The sequence below is a fragment of the Acomys minous genome (assembly GCF_964271855.1).
Source record: "Acomys minous genome assembly, chromosome: 2".
Lineage (NCBI taxonomy): Eukaryota > Metazoa > Chordata > Mammalia > Rodentia > Muridae > Acomys > Acomys minous.
In genome coordinates, this window is record NC_140484.1 from 109,155,085 (window position 1) to 109,174,813 (window position 19,729).

Consider the following 19,729-nt stretch of genomic DNA (forward strand, 5'->3'; position numbering starts at 1 on the left):
CATCTTCTGTCCTTGGAAATCATTTTTTCTCTTTTCCTAGCACAGTGAACAAACACATCCATGCAAATATGGGGAGGGATAGTTTGTGAGGTCCCCATGAGAACACTTTATGCACACATCACAGGCCCACCGAGCTGATCCTTCAGGCCCTGAAAACTCTCTGACTGTTCTAGAGTCTGCCTGATAGAGTTTGTCCAAGAAATAAAATCGTGACAGAGGCTGTTATAGATGATGTGAGGCGAAACTGGTGGAGAAAAGCATTGTGGGTAACAGCTGTGCATTTGTGACCCAGGACATCATGCTTTGCAGTCAGTGGTCCTGTTTAAAAGAAGTGCCCGGCTTCCATCTCCTGAAGCCTCTCAGCTTTGTAGAGGCCCGTGTTGTCCTGTGAAGGTAGGAATGGGTTGCAAACTCAGGACTCCTGAGGATCCCAGAAACACCCTCCTGGGGCACTGTTTCCTCTGTTGTGATGCATGGTTCTCTAATGAGCTGCCTAGAACAGACCAGAACTTTCTGCTGCTCGTCACCGGGTAACCTCAAGCCTAGCTGGGAGCCCTCAGTTCTTAGAGTGAAAAAGAAAAACAGTGCGTGGACAAAAGGAATATCTCTCTTGTAAGGAGAAAAGCATTAATAATCTGATAATATATATTTAAAGACTTTCAGAAGTGGCTGGAATCTGCAAATATGTTTTTTTTTCAGTACATGTGAAAGGACCCCAGGTGAGATGCAGTTTCTAAAGAGAGATACTGAATATCACAGTAATATGTTCTTTTAGAAAAAGTAACATTTAAATCTTGAAGAAAAAAAAATCTGCACGGCTTAATTACCAAGAAGTTATCCTCATAATAACAGAAAAAACAGACCATCAAAGCAAAAAAAATAGCATGTACACACAAAAAGAAAAAGAGGCTAGCCAGGAAAGCTAAGAAAATTAAATGGGCCAAAGGACTCAAGGGGGCTGTTGCAAAGGTGTCCAAAACCCATGAAGGTGCATTCATGTGTTGTGTGCATGTGTTTTGCTGGATCAAACCCAGACTACTGCATGCACCAGGCAAGTACGGTACCATTGAACCCTACTCCCAAGCCCCAAAGATGTTCTTAGTGCTGGAGCAATGGCAGCAAGCTTACAAATGCTTTGGGAGCAAATAAATAGGGAGAGCTTCTAACGTGTTGTGGCAGTGAACGTGGAGAGGGAGTTCCGTGGCCTCCTACCCTATCACCCACTGCAGGGAAGAAGATGTGAAGGATGGCAGTGCTGCCCTCATGGCCAGCATGTACAGGTGGCCTCTCATGTGGCACCTGTGTACACACTGTGCCCCACACCCACGAAGGGAGCCTGCCTGTGTAAGCATCCCCTTCAGTAGTCACTCCAATAGAGTATCATCTTGATGAAGCACACCAGCTCCTATAACAAGAAGGCGAAACAGCAGTTTAGTGGGAAAAAGGCAAAAAGCCTAAAGGCAACAAAGAAACCTACGGATGAATTCACTACATTACCTTCAAAATCCCGCCCAACAAGGTGTCACCCAAAAGGTCATTTATAAGAGTTCAGTGGCTCCAGAGTAGGGGAAGAGAATTGCCAAAAACTAGAATTATCCTCAGAGTCAACAAAAAATTAGGATTAAGGCCGGTACTTTTTCTGGATGAAGAAGTAGAGGCAGTGGGGGAATCCCCCAGGATTGATTGTATGCCCAGATTTAGCTTAAATCTACAGAGATTATCTGAAGAAAGAAAAGTCAGATGGTTCCAGCCTGCAGATGAGAGGCAGGGACTGTGGAGACAGCAAACAGATGGCGAGGAACTACTGGACGAGCTTACAAAAACACAAATGAAGCTTTGCAGGCACATGCCCGAATCAATGCATTTACAATAACATAGTTCCAATGGACAAGGAAGCAGACTCCAAAGCCCAGGCAGTTTATAGTCACACAAAGGGATCTTGAGGGTCTCTGTAGTGTGTTTGTTAGCTAAAGGCCATGCAGGGCCCGATACTCAGAAACTTCTAGCATTTTGTCAGAAATGGTAGTGGACACCAAGCGAAAAACATATACTCTTCCCAGGCTGTACTCCAGACCTGAAGTTTATGTCCTTCCACTGCAGAAAAGTTATCTCAAGGCTGTGGCAAGCTGAGCAACCTTCAGTCATCCCGGAGAGCATCCTTCACAAAGAGGCTGCCCCGCTTTGTTCCTGTGGGGCTTTGGCGTGGGAACCTAAGGACAGAGAGGTGATGGGATTAAAGTCTGCAAACTTGAAGGGCACGGAGGACGCAGACGAAGACTGCTCCATCAACGCTGAGATGGCAGCACCCAGAGTAGCCCTTGAAGTATCAAAGAGGAATCAGATGGGCAAATGTAAAAGGATAGGTTCACACTCGGGTTTATAAAGTGAACCAATCCAGGTCATCAAGGCACAGTACAAGTGAACTGCGAGCGTGCTTGCGTTGTACTCATGTTAGTTTCTGGAATCAGGCTCCGACTAGGCAAGTGCTCTACTCAGGTCCTCATGTTTGCGAGGCAAGCACTTTGCCAACTGAGCACCCCCCACCCCACCCCCACCCCATCCCCTCTCCTACTTTTACAAAGCAGAGTGAGAGCATACATAGGGCACTCAAGAAAATGTATCAGACTCATAACTGAGAGGTGAGCAGTGGCTTGAGAGCCACTGGCAACACATCCCTATGAACGAGGTTGGCAAAAATACCTGGGAAGACTATTGCACCATTCATTTCGTCTATGTCCAGGGGTCTGTTCATATGTAAGTGAGAGAAATCTAAACCGTGACTAGAGTGAGCCGAACGAAGGATGTCATGGTTTGCCCTAACTGGAGTAACTAATGGTGGCGGCACAAAGAACAAAAGGAGACCCTCACAAGGGGGGGGGGAGGTGTGGAGAATCACAGGATGAAGAGCTCCACCAGCCCCCTACAAAGCTTAACTAGTTAAATTCAACACCTATGAAAACAGTATGGCACTCTGCAAACAGCCTCAGCCCCAGGATGCAGTGATACCCACATTCCCCTTTGAGTTCATCCCGGAGTGTATCGAAGAACACAACTGACTGTGCTTGATGGCCTGTCTCAAACTAGAAAGAACACAGCTTGAGGGGGGATGGGGAGGTCTTCCCCCAACTATCCCAGGAAAGATTTTGTTTGTTTACTGGGGGGAGGTGGGGGGCGCAGAGCAGGGCAGAATCTCACTACCTCTGGCTGTTCTGGAACTCACTCTGTAGATCAAGCTGGCCTTGAACTCAAAGAGATCTGCCCGCCTCTGCCTCTCGAGTGCTGGAGATAAAGGCGTGCACCACCACGCCCAGCGTGGGTGAATATTTCTGGCCACTCAGCCAGTTTCCTCCTCTGCACAAGGCTGATCATGGAACCTATCTTATCTGAAACTGTCTGAAAATGCAAACCAGCACAGATAGTATCAAAACAAGTCACGGGGTTAGAGAGATGGCTCAGTGGTTAAGAGTACATACTGCTCTTCCAAAGCACCCAAGTTCAGTTCGCAGCATCCCCACATCAGGTGGCTCGGAACTAACTGTTACTCTACTTGCAGGGACTCCAACATCTCTGACCTGTACAGGTACCTACATTCGTATGCATGTAGACCCACAGACACTCGTGCATATGCATAATTAGAAATGAAAATAAGTTTTTTACAAGAACAAACCAAAATATTAGCCATGAAGGGCTGGAGAGATGGCTCAGAGGCTGCCTTTCCTTAGGTCCTGAGTTCAATTCCCAGCGTCCACATGGCAGCTCACAGCCATCTATGATGGAATCTAATGCCCTCTTCTGGCCTGCAGGCAGAGCACTGTATACATAATAAATAAAATGCTTTAAAATACTAGCCAGAGCTGGGCGGTGGTGGCGCACGCCTTTAATCCCAGCACTTGGGAGGTGGAGGCAGGTGGATCACTGTGAGTTCAAGGCCAGCCTCGGCTACAAAGCGAGTCCGGGACAGCCAGGCCTACACAGAGAAACCCTGTCTCAAGAAGAAAGAAAGAAAGAAAGAAAGAAAGAAAGAAAGAAAGAAAGAAAGAAAGAAAGAAGAGAGAGACTAGCCAGGATCATTAGAGACAAACCCTTCAAGATGCCTGAAAAGTCACAGCACCTCTTGATCAAGACAGTCATCTCGCGTCTCTTTTCAGTCATTATTCTTTGTTTTTCATTTTTGTAGCAATCCAAATGTAACGCTTCATGATCACAGAATAGCTGAGCTTACCAACTTACAGAGAAAAACCAAAGGTTTGTCTTCAGACACAGGAATGCACACACTGTACAGTAGAAATAAAGTAAAAGGGTTTGGAAAGATGGGATTTGAACTAGGGACTAAGAAAAGAATGAGAGGTAAGTGGTACCAAGTCTAACAAGATCCACGGGCAAGAAAGAAGAGTTTAAAAGCAGGTCACGGTGCGAGGCGGGAGGAGTGCTTTGAGATGCAGCAGTGGAAACCAAGAGGGTCTGTGGAACCTCACTGGCCGGAGGTCTCCCTCCTCCACGCAGCTCTGCGTGGTCTTCCTTCAGGCTGTCTGTGACTGAGAAAGGGACAGAGCAGAAATGAACTGCATTTGGAAGACACTTCTAAAACTGCAGGTGGGGCTCGTGGTGACTTGCCAGAAGGCTGTCTTGTGCAAGTGGGGAGGAATGGAAGGAAGATCCGACTTGAAGCACCACAGGTGTTCAAAGAAAACAGGTTGTCTTGGCTCACAGTTTGGGAGTTTCCAGTTTGTGACCAGGTGGGGCTCATGGCTTTGGGCCTCTGGGGGGCATGCAGAGTGGCAATGGTGGGGAGCGTGTGGCATGGCCAGGAAGCAAAGAAGGGAAAGAAAGGGCTCAGGGTCTCAGAATCCCTTTCAAATCATGTCCCAAGGCTAAAAGGACCACAGGCTCCGCCTCCTAAGCCTTCACTGGGGGCAACTGGAAAACATTGCATCTCTGCACTGCAGCAAGAATTGCCTTAATTTCTTTATTTCCGGAGACAGTATAGGGTCCACCCTGAACCGTTCCTGCTCCTAGCCATGGGGTGAATGGCAGTTGTTGTCTGCAGAGACGAGAGACCACTTTCTCTGAGGGTATATCCCCTGGTCAGCTGGCCAGTGGAAGACCACATAATTATATTTGGGCAACACAAATTGGTCTTGAAGGGTTTAAAAAAAGAAAGACACAGATTTGGGTGGGTAGGGAAAGAGGTCGGGGAGGGCTCAATATGATGATCAAAACACCCAGGAAACTCCAAACTCAAAGTTGAAAAAGATAAAAACTTAGGTCTTGGGCTAGAGGGCTTTTTCAGTGCTTATGAATTCTTGGTTTACAAAAAAAATCCTTGGTGCTCTTAAAGATGACTAGAGTTACTGGGCAGTAGTGGTGCACGCCTTTAATGGCAGAGGCAGGGGGATCCGATATGAGTTTGAGGCCAGCCTGGTCTACAGAGTAAGTTCCAGGACAGCCAGAACTGTTTTACAGAGAAACCCTATCTCAAAAAACTTTTAAAAAAGACTAGAGTTTGGTTCCTGGCACCAATGTAGGAGGCTCACAACATCCTGTAACTCCAGTTCCAAGGAACCTGACACTCTCTTCTGGCCTGTGTCAGCACCTGCACACATGTGCACATGTCCACAGATACATATACATAAACAATGTTTTGTAATTGAGTCTCCTCTCAAGACAACACCCATCCCTAGCAGAGATGCTGGGGAAATCCCAGGGCCTGGTGCCCTTCCCAAATTGTATTCAGTTGTGGTCTTAAGTGACAATAATAGCCTGGCTTTTATATGGAGAAACAGGTGTTGAGATGAAATTGTCTGCTGCCACTGGGCCAAGGGCAGCACTAGAGAGGCACTCCTTCTAGCCTTCTGAAGGCATGGGCCCTCTGACCTGGAGACGCAGTGCCCTAGGATGCTGGGAAAGCTTACTGAGATCTCTCATTATGCAAAGGTTTAGAATGAGCCCCTGAAAGGTAGATTCCAGCAAACGGTGTTCATTGCTGCACCCTAAGGAGTGGAAAGGCCACCCCAAGCCTCTGGGCAATCTGGCTCTGTGCCTGCCTCAGTTTGCCAGGGCTGCTCCTGATACAGCCTGCTGTGCTGTGACTCTGCACAATTGTTGGGTTTGACTGGCCAGGCTTGAGAGCAAACTGTTTGAGCCCTGGATTTGAGACTGTGAGCTCCCCGTAGATAAACCTACACTGCGCTTGGAAGCTCCAATTCAGGGGAGCAGTAAGTAGGCAGAGCCTGTTAGTCTGAGACCTAATTATTTGAGAGGAATACCGGGGTTGCCCAACTGGAATAGAGCACAGCTGCTACCATAAGTTTTGTGAGCAAAGAAAACTGCAGCCTCTGGCTGCACCGGTGGCTGAGGAATTAATCTCCCCTATTCACCTGCTTCAGGAAAGCCGGATTCTGACATTCTGCTGTCTTGCAGCTTGACTGAGCCACCTCGTGACTTCGGGGCATAGAGCGCTCCCACCCCCCAGCCTCCTTCTTCCTAGTCTCCCCCTCCTACAGCGCAGTACTCAATGGAGACATAGCCCAGCAGCTTGTGTGGCCTGCAAGTGAAGACTGTGATAGCTCTTAAAAGAAATTGGATCAAAACCCAGAATTTTTTTTTTTCCTCCGAAGAGCCAGACGGGCTGGCTTGGGGCTGGGGTGGGGCTGAGGAATCCGTTTGACTAAAAACACTTGTGCTGGCATATTTGTGTCACCCAGAAGATGTTTCTCAGTGGGACTTACCAGTCCCTTAAAAACCACAAAGACAGAGGAGCTAAGGGACCCAGGGAACCTATGAGTGGAGACTTTTTTTTTTCCTCCTGGAAAAATAAGTGACCGAAAAAGGGAGACCAAGCGCCCTGAAGCCTTTCCAAGATGGGCCTTGGGAATATAGTTTCTGTCTCAACACCAGAGGGCTCGGCAAGGACCACCGTATCTCTATCCCCTTAAGTTGGTTGCTGTATCCCTGGGAGGCAGTTTAGGCCCGCAAGATCTCAGTTCATGAGAGAGATCTCAGTTGTGAACAGGGCCAAGTTCTCGCTAAGCATCCGGGTGCCTAAAGATGGTGCGGGAGGGGCCCCTGAAAGAATCCAATTGGGTGGCTCAGGACCAAGGCGGGCGTGATCCTTGAGGTGCAGCTGGGGCAATGGGTCATTTGCCCCAGAGCCCGACAACTCCGAAGGAGGCTTTTCAGTCTTCTGCACGGGCGAGACATCTCAAGTGGGGAAAAGAGCCAAAGGGTGTCGGTGGCGGCTTTGGGGCGGTAGTCTGGTTGCAAAGGGAGGCTGGAGTTTGTCTCCAAGCTCTTTCAACTTAGATGGGATGTTGACCGGGGGGGAGGATTAAAAGGGTTCCCTTGAGAGTCCTGAGCGCCTTAGCCATCCGGGTCAGTGGGGAGTAGCAGTTAGATCGGGGGGGGGGGGGGGAGGGGGGCAGGGACGCACCCTGCGCTCGCGGGCCTCTGGTTCCCCAGGTCCCTTTGGCCATCCGCCCGACCGCCTGGGCAGCCTCTCCTCACTCCCCCCTCCTTTCCCCCGCCCGCCAGGGTGAAACCTGAGCTGGGGAGGGCGGGGCGCGCGGCGGTGGGGCGCGGGGCCGCTGCGACATTGGCGGGGAAGCGAATGATGGATGGCGAGGGCGGGGCCGGGCGGCGGGGTGGGGTGGGAGGGGGGACACGGGGCGCCGGTGGCGGAGGTAGACCGGGCCTCCCGGCTCGCTGCTCCCGCCGGCGGAGCGAGGCTGCCTCTTCTCTGCAGCGTGATTGATTTTTTCCCCCCTCTCCTTTTCTTCTAAACTTCTTCCAGGGAGAGGCTAGTGGTAACAGGCCGAGCTGGATGGATGGGTATGGGGAGAGGGGCAGGACGTTCAGCCCTGGGATTGTGGCCGACCCTCGCCTTCCTACTCTGCAGCTTCCCCGCAGGTAAGGCACAGCTCCCTGGTCGGGGGACAGCCGACCGGGCCCGCTCCTGGGCCTCCCTGCGCGAGTTGGGGGGGCCCCTGTTCACCAGCCCCCTGGGGAGGACCCAGATTTCCTTTTCCACGAGTCTTTGTCCCGTGCCCTGCGGAGGGAGTGATCCGTGTCAGTGGAGACCTGGAGGTGAGGGAATCCCTGCCCGAGCTCCGAAGGGCAGGAGGCGGATCTGTAGAGCTGGGGAATGCCTCTCTGTCCCCCTCCCTCCTTCCGAGAAGTCGGGTGTCCTAGATTCTGAGGCTCGGATTCCGCACCAGGGACACTTTCTCTACCTTCTTCGTCCACCAGTTTACAAAACCTGTTGGTAGCCCAGGGGTGGAGCTGGGGGCGCTGGGGAGGTCCCAGACGAGTCCCCAACCGCCTGGTTCCGCCCCCATGCTGGCCCACGCGGGAAAGCCCACGGACACAGGCTCAGACAAGCTAATTTCTGTTTGATAACATTCTGCGTCGGCCCCCCTGTTTGTTTTTATTGTGCCAGAACGCGAGAGAATTTCAGAATTAAAGCTGAAAAAGCCCATCTGTTTCCAATGAATCCCCCATAGTTTTTCACAATGTTTTTGGCAGATCGCTGCTTTCAAATTCCTCCGAGCCCGGACCTCTTGTTTTTGTTGGGGGAAGGGAGACCAACTCCACAGAGAAGCGTTTGTTCCTTCCCAAACGCTCCGGTTTCTTTACTTTTTTCCCCTTTGGGGGGGGGAGGGGGAATGAACGAAGCTTAAATCCTCGGTCTGCTTTCTTTTATAATGTTTCGTAAAACTTTTATTTCATTTTTACTTCATGCTGCTCAGAGTCAAAGGAGCAGTTAAAAACGCTTTCCACCCGTTTTTCTCTTTTTAAAATACGAATAAATAGTGTCACAACCAAATGGCCCTCCTTGTAAGGCAGGACTGTTCTCATTGTGTTGCGGGGGTTCAGAAGTGTCTCTGAGCTAAAAATTCCAGCCTGTCTCGCAGCGGCCAGATGTGGTTCTGCTGCCTCTGCGCAGCTGAGATTTGCAAGAAAGGACTTGAGTTAGGACTGGGATTGAGTTGTTTTGATTTCCTCCTCAGCCAACTAGGTTTCAAGGAACTGACAGAACAGGCCAGTCAGTCCAGGCTAGGCCTGGCTGCAAGTTGGCATTTCCAAGGAGCGCATTACATAGACAACAAGCATTATTGGGTAAGAGTCAGCTTACCATCTTGTCTCAGCCGAGCTGCGCGGGACCCCTTCTTAGACAAGCAGCTCAGCTCCCTCAGCTACTGCCAGACCCAGGAGCATCCTAGACTTTCAAAACCTATTTCTGAAGCTCTCTTCTGCAGAGATCCCTGCCCAGGACCAGAAGCGGGGAGGGGGTGGCAGTATGTCCCAAGAGCCCTCATACCGCCTACAATCTGGAAATATCAGAACCCCCCCCACACACACACAGTGCTTCCAGGGGGGGCGGGGAATAACCTCCCCCCTCCAACTGTCATGTTTTTGAGACCCGGGTCTTCATCCTTCCTGTTCTCAACCTTTCTGTTGTTCATACAGCTCTTTGTGTGTCGTGATCCCCCCAACCATAAGATTATTTTCGTTGCTACTTTATAACTGTGACTTTTGCTACTGTTGTGAGACATAATGTAAATATCTGTGTTTCCCCCATGGTCTTAGGCGACCCCCATAAAATATCGCTAGACCCACAGAGGGGTGGCGACCCACCAGTTGAGAACCGCTGATTTAAATGTTCCATTGGAAAGACTGATCTTATTCCTTCTCTATAATTAAAATAATAAAGTTAAAAAGCCATCAGAAAGTAAAAAAAAAAAAAAAGTCAGAGACGTAGCCACTTGCAGTTGTGTTCATCTTGGTTTGGTCCGGGATAAAGATCCAGCCAGCCCTTTGGAAGTTTTATCAGATGGGTTGATAAATGGCTTTTGTCTCTTGGCTGAGGTGGGGGATGTGAGCTCAGCTCAGAGCTGAAATTGAGAAGGGGGGCTCCCAGGGCCCTTAAAACAACACCTTCCTGCTCTTAAAGCTGTAGCACTTGTTAACCTCTGGGGCTGGAAGGAGAGGAAAAGAAGGAATTCTAGGGCTCTGTGGGATTGGAGGTGGTGGTGATGTTTCCCCGTTCATGTCTTTGTCATAAAAACTTCTCTTTATTTTAAAGTTATCAGCCATTGTCTGAGGCCCACTGGTGGGTTATATAATTCACAACTCAAATTCTGCCACTTTCCTGTCCAAGAAACCCATTTCTTTTTGGCTTCAAGGCTGGTAACTAAATCCTGGCAGATGGAGCTGATAGCTGGATTGTCTCATGCCAGCTGGCTAAGGTTCCTCCTCGGTGGAGGCCTTTGACAGTTGCATCCAGTCAAAACTGCCCACCTTTGTGAAAACTGAGCTGCTGGTCACCAGCAACAGAATAAATTGAGGACATTCAGGAATGTGGGTGCTCATGAATCCTGGGTCAAAGACGGTTTTGTACGTTAGGGGCGAGTTGGATGCGTAATTTCCATAAGCAGAGATGAACTGTCACACTCTGACATGTTGGTCCAGCAAGCAAGGATGCCCAGGAATAAAAGGTCAGAAAGCCTGTAGTTCTGGTAGACAGTGAGTGGACATTAGGGACAAAAAGAAAGGCTCGGCCTCACCCTCCAAAAGCAGGTGGAAACTGGCCGAGCAGCCCGGTGAAAGCAGAGGTTTGTTCAGAGCTCGCCCGTTTGGATGGCTGCCAGCAGCAAGCAGGAGTGCAAATTAAATTGGACATAGTTATGTGGAGAAAGGTGCCTTCACGCTGCCAGACTGAGACTGTTTGTGTGTTTTTGAGTGTTTACGTGTACTTACTCAATGTGTATGGCCCACATCCCAAGTCCCTGCCTCAGTGACGGCCTTTAGCCTGCTGAAGAGAGAAGGGTGGGGGGGGGGCGGGGTGAATACTGCTGTAGGACAAGGGTAGAGGATGGGAAAGAGTGGGGGTGGGGGCGGGGGAGGCAGGGAAAAAAAAAACTTCTTAGACGATTGTTTTCCACAAATAGCATCCTCTCTGGAACACAGCAAATAGATAGGTTTTAAGCTATGAGGCCATTGTGACTTACTCAAACAGACTTCTAAGAGAAACCTGTCTAAGGCATAGAGTGTGGGGGTTGACGCGTTTCCTATAGCTCTGAGTGCTTGCCGTGCTGGAGCAGGGTTCTCAGAGTGTGGGCCGCAGGCCAGCGGGGTCAGCCTCCTTCAGGGATCTCTCCACTGCAGACCTAGTCCAAGCAGATGCTAGTGAGCGAGTGTGCCTGCTGCAATCGGTGTTCTAAGAACACCCCGGGGGGGGGGGGCAGTTCTTACGTCTGCTTCGTTTAAAGGCCTAGTTCTAAGAGGGCTGCAGTGCAGCCTTTTTTTTCCTTGTTTCTTTCCCTAATAGTTTTATTTAATTTTTACATTTTTATGTATGCGTACGTGCGCATACCTGCATGTTTGCATGGGCACCACATGTATGTAGTGCCCCCACAGAGGCCAGAAGAGAAGATGAGAGCCTCTACAACAAGGAGTTGTTTGTTTTCATGAGCTGCCCTATGTGGATGCTGGGAACCGAACCCCGGCCCTCTGCAAGAACTGCAAATGCTCTTAAGTGCTCAGCCAGCTCCTCAGCCCCTCCCTTGTGCTTTTGAACTGTACCTGTCTGTCGTAGCAGTGTTAGTCTTCAAGTAGGCAAACTAAGGCACAGAGGAACTAAGATTCTCCAGAGGATGTAAATATATCTGCTAGAGATAAGACTAGTTCCACCAGCTGCTACTTAAGAATGTGTAACCAGCTTCTCGTGTTGTGTCTCTCTGTTGGACTTTGTGTCCCAAAAGGAGGGTGCATTGGCCCATTTCTGCTGCTATAGTAAGATACCACAGATTTTGAGGGTTACAGACAACAGGAATTTTGTCAATTATAGCTGTGGAGGCTGGAAAGTCAGAGATCAAGGAACTAGCCACTGTGGTGTCTGGTGAGAGAACCTTTCTAGTCCATGTGTCAGGCGCCTTGTTACCAGGTCCCCTCAAGAAAGAAGGGCTGGAAAGCTGGCTCTCTGGGGTCCTTTTCATAAGGCCACTTTCACAAGGCCTCTACTCCCATGATAGAAACACTTTCTAAAGTCCTGCATCCTGTTCAGAATGCCATCACTTTGAGCCTTAGGTTTTAGCATGTGAGCTGAGGGCTGGGGAGTCTACAGAAGAGGGGAGAAATTGATGTTCAGGCACAAGAGGCAGGTAGGTGACTAGCAGCCAGGATATGACAGGGTCAGACCTTTGCCTTCGAGGGGGAGAACAGATGTCAAATCCTAGAGTTCCCATGGCCAAAGATGCTCTGGTGGAAGAAAATCCTCTGCAAGGTTGGGGGGGGGGGGGATTGCTAGTAGTCACCCTGGTGCCCAAAAGAGGGATCTTTGGGAAATAGAAGGGTAGGAGAGGTAACCCAAGGTCACCCAAGGCTTGAGATGGGGAAGAGGAAAGCCTGGGGTCCTGCAGAGGCCAGTGAGTGCAAGTGAGGACCTGTTTATTTGTTGGGACTACAGTTCCCTCTAAAGATCCTGCCTTTCTTAGACTCCAACTTCAGGTTTGACTTGAGTATACCAGCTTGGTGCTGCACTGTTTTGCCACTGGGCTGAAGTGCATCCTGAAGGCCTTGTTTCCTTGAGTGGCCCACTCATACCGGTTTGCCTAAGATTTTCTTATAGTTTTAAAACTCAAGTCAAGACTCCCTGGATGTCTCCCGGGTCCCAGGCACACCGGGACGGGGGCTCCCTAGTTGTAAGGCCCTCCTCACCTGTGTCAAGGACCCCACTGCCCGGGGGATGTGAATGGGCTCTATAAAGTCCGGTCCCCTAGGGCTGGGAGTCTTTCCTCTGCCTTTTCCTGTTGTCACACCGCAAGCCCAGGAGCTGCCTCAGTGTCCCACCTCGATCCCATGCCGCGTGGACCACACTCAGAAGCTTGAGGTCCTCTTAGCAGCATCCAGCAAGGGTATCTCTGATCTCTGTCCCAAACCTCATTTCCAGAGGATACACACATCCCGGCCCCCACTTCTCCACACATCCCCCTTTCCCATGGGATGTTTTATGCCTTGTCCTTCACCACCCAGTTCTGGGTTGAACACTCACTCACATACTGCACCCCCCTCACTACCCCTAGCTCCTCACCCTCCATCCCCCGCACCCCCTCCCATCTGATCGAAGTCCAAACTCAGAGCAACCTACTGTGATCCACACAGAACTTGGGGCTCCCAGAGTATGTGTCACCTTAGCCTCACAGGCTGATGTCCCCTTGGCTTTATGGACTCCCAGGTCTTGGATTTCTGTTTTCTCAGTCTCTTAATTCCATACGTTAAGGACCAGAGTCTATTTTCTGCTCTTCTCTTCCCCTCCTCCACATCTCCAAGTACATCCAGCATTGTCTTGGAACTACAAAGTGTTAGGACTCTGCTTCAGTCTGCCCGCCTGTGATGTCCCTGCCTACCTGCCATAGGGCGTGACCCTGCCCAGTATATAAAAGGACAGACCCTCCTCGTGGCCCGCTCTCTCTACCCCCCTCTCTCTCTACACTCCCTTACTCTTCTTACTCTTCCTCTCCCCCCTCTCTTCCTCTGTCTCTGTCTCTGTCTCTAGGGTACCTCTCCTCCATTCCTTTTCTTCCCCCATGCTCATTTAATAAACCTCATATATCCTAATATCTGGCATCTGGTACCTTGTTAATTTTTTGCCTTATATCTTATTCTCATACATAAAACCAAGCCCCTAGGGTTTTTGTATCTCTTGATTCTGGCTTTTGTTCAAAGGGCAGAGACCACAGGACTTTCTCCCCCCTGTCACGCCGCATCTTCCCAAATATTGTTTCTGATTAGAAAAGCAGCAGACATTTAAAAAAAAAACCAAAGGGGATTCAAAACCCAAAAAAGTCACCTAATTAGCATTTAACAGCATCCTTCAAAACAGAACACCTTCACGGCTTCCTCTCCCAGATATGCTTGCATGGAGGAGGAAAGAGTTCTTCTGTGAATTGCATGGCCACGGGGTACCAGGAGTTTCTGATAGCTGGTTTAATTAAAGCAAATCCTCAGGGACCGTCATTCCTGATGCGGAGGCAGCTCATGAGGAGCACAGTCTGCGTGGCGTTCCCCAGCCAGTCACCAAGCAGAGCCCAGTAGCAGATGCCAGAACCCTGCCCTTTCCAGATTTTGGATAAACACAGTTGTTAAATTTGCTGTGTAGCCTGTTCAGCCCTGCTCTTCAGCATGTGAGGCTTAAGTTTTGGGGGGCGGGCAGGGGATTGGTGGGTGGGCAAAAAAGAACTATGAGACTATGACACTGGGCAGCAGAATTAAGGGGGACCTCCCAGGTCCCACAGATGCAGTGCCTTCCTGGCCTCCAGGGGCCCTTCCTGTCCTTTGGCATTCTCTGACTTTGTGTTCCAATGAGGAAGATGGCGCCATCACAGGTCAGGAGGACTGGCTGGCAAGAGTTTACTAATGTATTCACTGTGTGCCCTGTTGCACACTCAAGCACTAGGGCACTCAGGCACTTTACTCTTGTGCTGTCTTGGACGCCCATCCCATGCAGAAAGGAGTTCAAGGTTGTGCCTCCCACCTGGGTACCAGCCTAGTATGTGCCTCAGCCATAGGGTTTTTTTTTCCTTTCCTTTCCTTTCCTTTTTTCTTTTCTTCTCCTCAACCTTGTTTTGACCTGCAGCTGGGCAGAAAGCCCAGCATTGCTAGAGACAGCCAGGAGGTAAAGCTGTCCCCTCAGCTGTGAGCCCCAAGTCAGGGACAGGAGGTCCTGCTTCCAAACAGAAGCACCACCACTTCCCAGTCACCTGCAGCTTCATTGTCCCTGAGAAAACCTTTATTACCTCCCTTACCACTGACCTTCTGGTGCCCAGGGCTGTTGTATTTCTCCCCAAAGCAGGATGTCCCTGGTGTGGTGGGCCTTAATCCCTTTGCTTGAGCCCTATGGGTCCCTGTTACCTAGACATGCTCTCAGCCTTCAATTGACAGGTTGGCCCGTGGCCTCCCACTAGAGGGAGAAGTTGTAGCTTTCACACCACCCTGCTTGCCCAGGAGCTGTTTCCACATGGCTCCCGTGGGAGCTGGGGGAGGGTGGCCTGTTTGGAAAGCTGAGGTGTGCCCTTCTTCTTGGCACTCATCAACGGTGCTTGCAAGCAACTTGGCATGTGTGGAGGCTGTGGCAGAGTAGCCTTGGCTGGGTGTGACAGAGGGGGCAGAACTGTCCTGCCCCAGCTCTGGGAGTGGCACACAGCCACCTCTGCCCACGCTAGCTGGGCAGTGAGTTCACCCTCCAGAACCCAGCTCCCCAACATTTCTGCCTTCTCTTCCTAGGTCACCTGAGGTTTTCCCACAAGCTCCCGTTTGTCCCCCCTCCCCCAGCCTTGTCCTGCTGAGCAGACTCTAAAGGAAGCGTGGGCAATTCCCAGCGGAGCTAATGGGTGGGAGACACACTGTGGTAGAGTGACAGTTCTGGGGCCCTTAGGCTGCCTGGGCCAGGAATGTGACACAGGAGCGGTGATCCCTTCTGCTTGCACTGATAGGTTAAGTGAGGTAGGCTGTGCAGCACCTGGCAAAAAAAAATCCAGTCTTCTGGGTGTGTCCTTCTCCGTATCTGGGGCCCAACACCTGGGTGTTTACGCCAGGATGATTGAGTGAAATTCCTGCAGGAGTGACGCCAACTTGGAGCCCCAGGCATCCGTTCTTGTCCCATAACACCCCCACCCCGCCCCACCCCGCCCCGCCCCACCCCACCCCACCCTCACGTACTCCTAGAGTCATTACTAAGGGGATAGGATCATCAGGAGACCCGGGCTCCACACCGGGTTCTACTCAGGGGCATTTAGTCCTCCTCCTTAGTGCCCTCTCCCCACCTCCTTCAAGATTGCGAAGTGAGAGTTTCCAGAGGCGTGTCTAGGGTCTGCTTTCCTGACTTGGAGGGCTGTGAGGAAAGGAACGGAACACCGGGACGTCAAGCATCAGGGTCGGCCTCTCCCCTAGAGTGGCTTCCCGCCTGTGCCCTCTTAAGTTACACTGCTTACTAAAATAGTGTGCTGACGCTGACACTGGGGCTTCTGTAGAAGCTCACAGGCTGGGATCTGAATCAGGCACGCGCTCCTTTCGTAAGCCTACCGGGAAAGTGAACACCCCGCCCTCCAGCACCACCGAGGTGCACAGCTGGATGCAGCTTCCAGCTCAGAGGCCCGAGTGACAAAGGAGCTGAAGGGACCTGCTAGGCTTAAGTACCTCAGAGCTGCACACGCGCAAAGCTGCCCGAGGGTGGGGGAGAAGGGCTCTCTTCTGAAGAAACAGCCTTAGGACTCTTGGACAGCTTTTTTCCTACCTTCAGCCTTTCCCTTTTTCACCCAGTGCCCCCTGGTGGCAGAATCCAGCAGAACGGCAGCCGATGAGCGGGGGGTTTAAATGACTCCTGTTCCACCAGCAAAGGACCTTGCTTGATTTGAAGTTGGATGCTGTTTGCTTGACGGCCCTTCCCCGGCCTGTTACCCTCCGACCGGGCAGTACTTGCCTCTCGACAATCTCAGGGAAACGCTGCTTCCCTGATACCATCACACCTCCATCCAAACTCAAATGAAACATTCCAGAATCTGGTAAGGCCCCACCTAAGCATTGTGTGTTCCGAGAACAGCATCCATCACAGGTCCCAGCACACGGCAGGATCCAAAACTCAGAACAAACTAAATCAGTGCAAGCAGAGCTGAAAACATCTTGACCCTGGGGCTTGCATTCTAAGCGATCCTTACCTCTTTAAGAGAAGGCAAGGCTGTCTTCCCACCCCCCACTTTTCCCTGCTTCCCCTGCCCCTCCCCTAGGCCCCTGAAACCTGATCTAATCCCTTGCATGCGGGTAATTTATTGGTCTATTGGGCTTTTCTATGGTGGCAAATTACATTGTCTTTATTCCTGGGCTCTGGCCCTGGAGGACTCACCACATTCCTAAGACTTCTTTCTCATGGTTGATCCTTCACACCCCCTCTGAGCCCCGGCAAAATAAGCTTTATTGGGAAGCTTTGTCATGCAAACAGGGTGGTAATAAGCAGGTCATTATTCTGAAAGATTGGGCTTGATTAGCGGTTCAAAGCGGGACTCCCGGAACAAACGGCCGTGGCTGTCCTGGTGCGTAGATACTTTTCGTCACACTGGTTGGTGTTCTGAGGTCTTTTCATTGCCTTTCTGCTTCCCAAGAAGCACTGGTTGCCATCCACAGAAAATAATGACATCTAAGACCTAGCCGTGTGGCTTCCCATCAGGGCTCAATCCAAAAGAAACGCACTGTGGAATGGCTAGCTGTAGGCAAATGCAAGCTTCCTGAACTCTGGATACATTGGGGGGGGGGGTTGTCCCAGGTTTCCACCAGAGACAGAGCTGGACACTGGTGCAGGGGGCGGGGAGAGGCAAGGCCTCTGAAATCTCAAAAAAAAAATGCTTTCAGTGGGTACGTGGAGTAGGTGCCAGGTTAGCCATGAGGCCCCGCTCTTGGGAGATTGACAGAAGGTGAGGTGAGCCCCACTTTTGTATGTGCAATCCCCAGAAAAGAGCTATCACCCGCCACTCACTGTGTGGCAGTCAGAGCCCTTCTGCCAAGCAGAAGGCATCGAGGGCTTGCTCAAAATGGCTGGTTTTCTCCCTTGTTTGCATAAGATGCTTATAAGATTTGTCCTGGTAATCTGTGTATGAAGGCTGGCCTCAGAAGTCCCGATTTACTGCCTGGAATCTCTTGCTTTGAGAGAGGGGGTGGGGGGGGGGAGAGAAGAAAAAAACATCTTGGGAACTTCTGATAGGGGACTTTGCAGCTTTTGCTTTTGATGCTCGGCCAGGTTGCCTATAGGTCCCTGAGTGCTAAGTGGCCTGCAGTTGGTGATTTAGTGCTGTCGCATGGGGTGCTGGGTGATACCTCTATAGAGTAGAGGTCAGGTGCTTCTCAGCTTACTGCCCATGAAGACAGTTCAGCCTTGGCATCTTTGAAGTCCCTCCCCCCAGGGCCTTTAGAAATGACAGCTGTATGTGTGTACATCACTTAAGGCTGACAGGCCCCAGAGGGTCATGTTACCATCTGAAGAAGTAGCAGAGGGGACTCACTGGGCACACCCACTTCTGGCCCCAACTTAACACTGTCAGCATCGACTTGCAAGCTGGTGCCTTGCTGAGCTCTTAATGTCTCCAGCCACAGTAGGAGAGTTCAGCCTTTTTCTGAAGCTCCAAATGAGGTTTTGCCAGGCTAGCTTAAGGTCTCAGAGCTGTGGGACAGCAAAGGGGGGACCTCCAGAGTCAGAGATGGGTCATTTCTCAGGAGCATCTGTGTCCAGCAGCCTGCCACAAGCCTTTCTGATGGGAGGGCACAGAATCCATTTGTGCTGTGACAACAACAGAACCAGTTGGAGGAACTGATCATCTCAGATGGTGTCTTGAGGAAGGGAAGTCTTGCAGTGAACGCATTTTGAAAAGCATAGAAATGCACCTGAGCCCTTGATGGGGAGGCCCAGTGGCACTCAGAGGAAGGATAGCAGGCTACCAAGAAGAGACTTGATACCCTAGGATCATATACAGTGGCGGGAGGGGGGGCGCTCCCCTCAGTCACAGTCATAGGGGAGGGGAATAGGGTGAAAGCAGGAGGGAGGGAGGAATGGGAAGATACAAGGGATGGGATAACAATTGAGATGTAATATGAATATTATCAATGGGAAAAAAAAAGGAAACAGAAATGCAGCTGAGGAGATGGCTCAGTAGATGAAGTGCTTGCTTTGTCAGCTTTAGGAACTGAGCTCCGATCCCAAGGATTCCCTTAACATTTGAGCACTGTGGTGGTAGCCCATGTCTGTAACCTCAGCTCTGGGAGGATCTGAACAGGGGGTTCCTGAGGGCTTGCTGGCTAACCAGTCCAGTCAGACCAGCAGCTTCCAGGTTCAGGGGACAGACTTTGTCTCAAGAAATAAGATAGAGGACCTGACTTCAACCTATATGCTGCACAGGACACACACACACGCACACACACACACACACACACACACACGGGTCACACACCTCGGTGGAAAGGGGTTACCGCCATACACTTATACCCCACCCAGAGAATGAAGGAAGGAAGAAAAGAAGGAAGACAGAAAGAGAGAGAAAAGCACTGAGGCAGCTTGAAGACCTGCACAGGCCCACAGGTCTGAGGCACACTTGTGGCTTTGTGACCCAGGGCAGCTCCACCCCCTGAGGCCTCCTGCTGGTAAAATGAAGATAAAAATTCCTGCCCCCCCCCCCCCCCCCGCAGTAGCCAAGGCCTGAGATGAAAGCAGCTTGGTTTTGAGGGGTGGGGGTAGGGAGAAGACAGCAGTTTAGGAACTAGGAGCTGTGGTCACATCCTGCTTGTGTCAAGGAACCTAGGGGAAAAGCTAATCAAGACTCCTTTTTGCCTGTCTGTTGAAGGGAATTGTAAGTCCTGGAGGCATCTTAGAATTAAAGGCAACATCATCGGGCGCGTGGTAAATCTTCAAATCACGTTAGCAGTACTGACGACAGTTGAACAACGCTAACAGCACAGAATTCTCTTTCTCGGGAAGCCTTTCTTGAATTCTGCGTGCTTTGCTTGGTTAGCACTGCTAGCCCCGCCCGCCCCACCCCTACTGCATGACTGTGGCTCAGAGAGGTCACACCACTGTGGGTTTGACCCCTGGATACCTGCCCCCCAAACCCAAAGACCTCCATAAGTTATCATCCCCATTTCTGTGAGACTAACTAGATTGTGCCTGTGACCCAAGTCTATCACTGGCTGTTTGACG

General features: G+C 50.8%; 1 protein-coding gene across 1 annotated transcript in view; it reads left to right on the plus strand.

Moving 5' to 3' along the window:
* Nucleotides 1-19,729, plus strand: part of RGMA (repulsive guidance molecule BMP co-receptor a) — a 43,392-nt gene that overhangs the window by 10,211 nt on the left and 13,452 nt on the right. Inside the window, exon 2 of the mRNA XM_084765686.1 lies at nt 7,790-7,905. Coding sequence (XP_084621812.1) covers nt 7,790-7,905 — 116 coding nt within the window. The remainder of the gene's footprint in view (nt 1-7,789; nt 7,906-19,729) is intronic.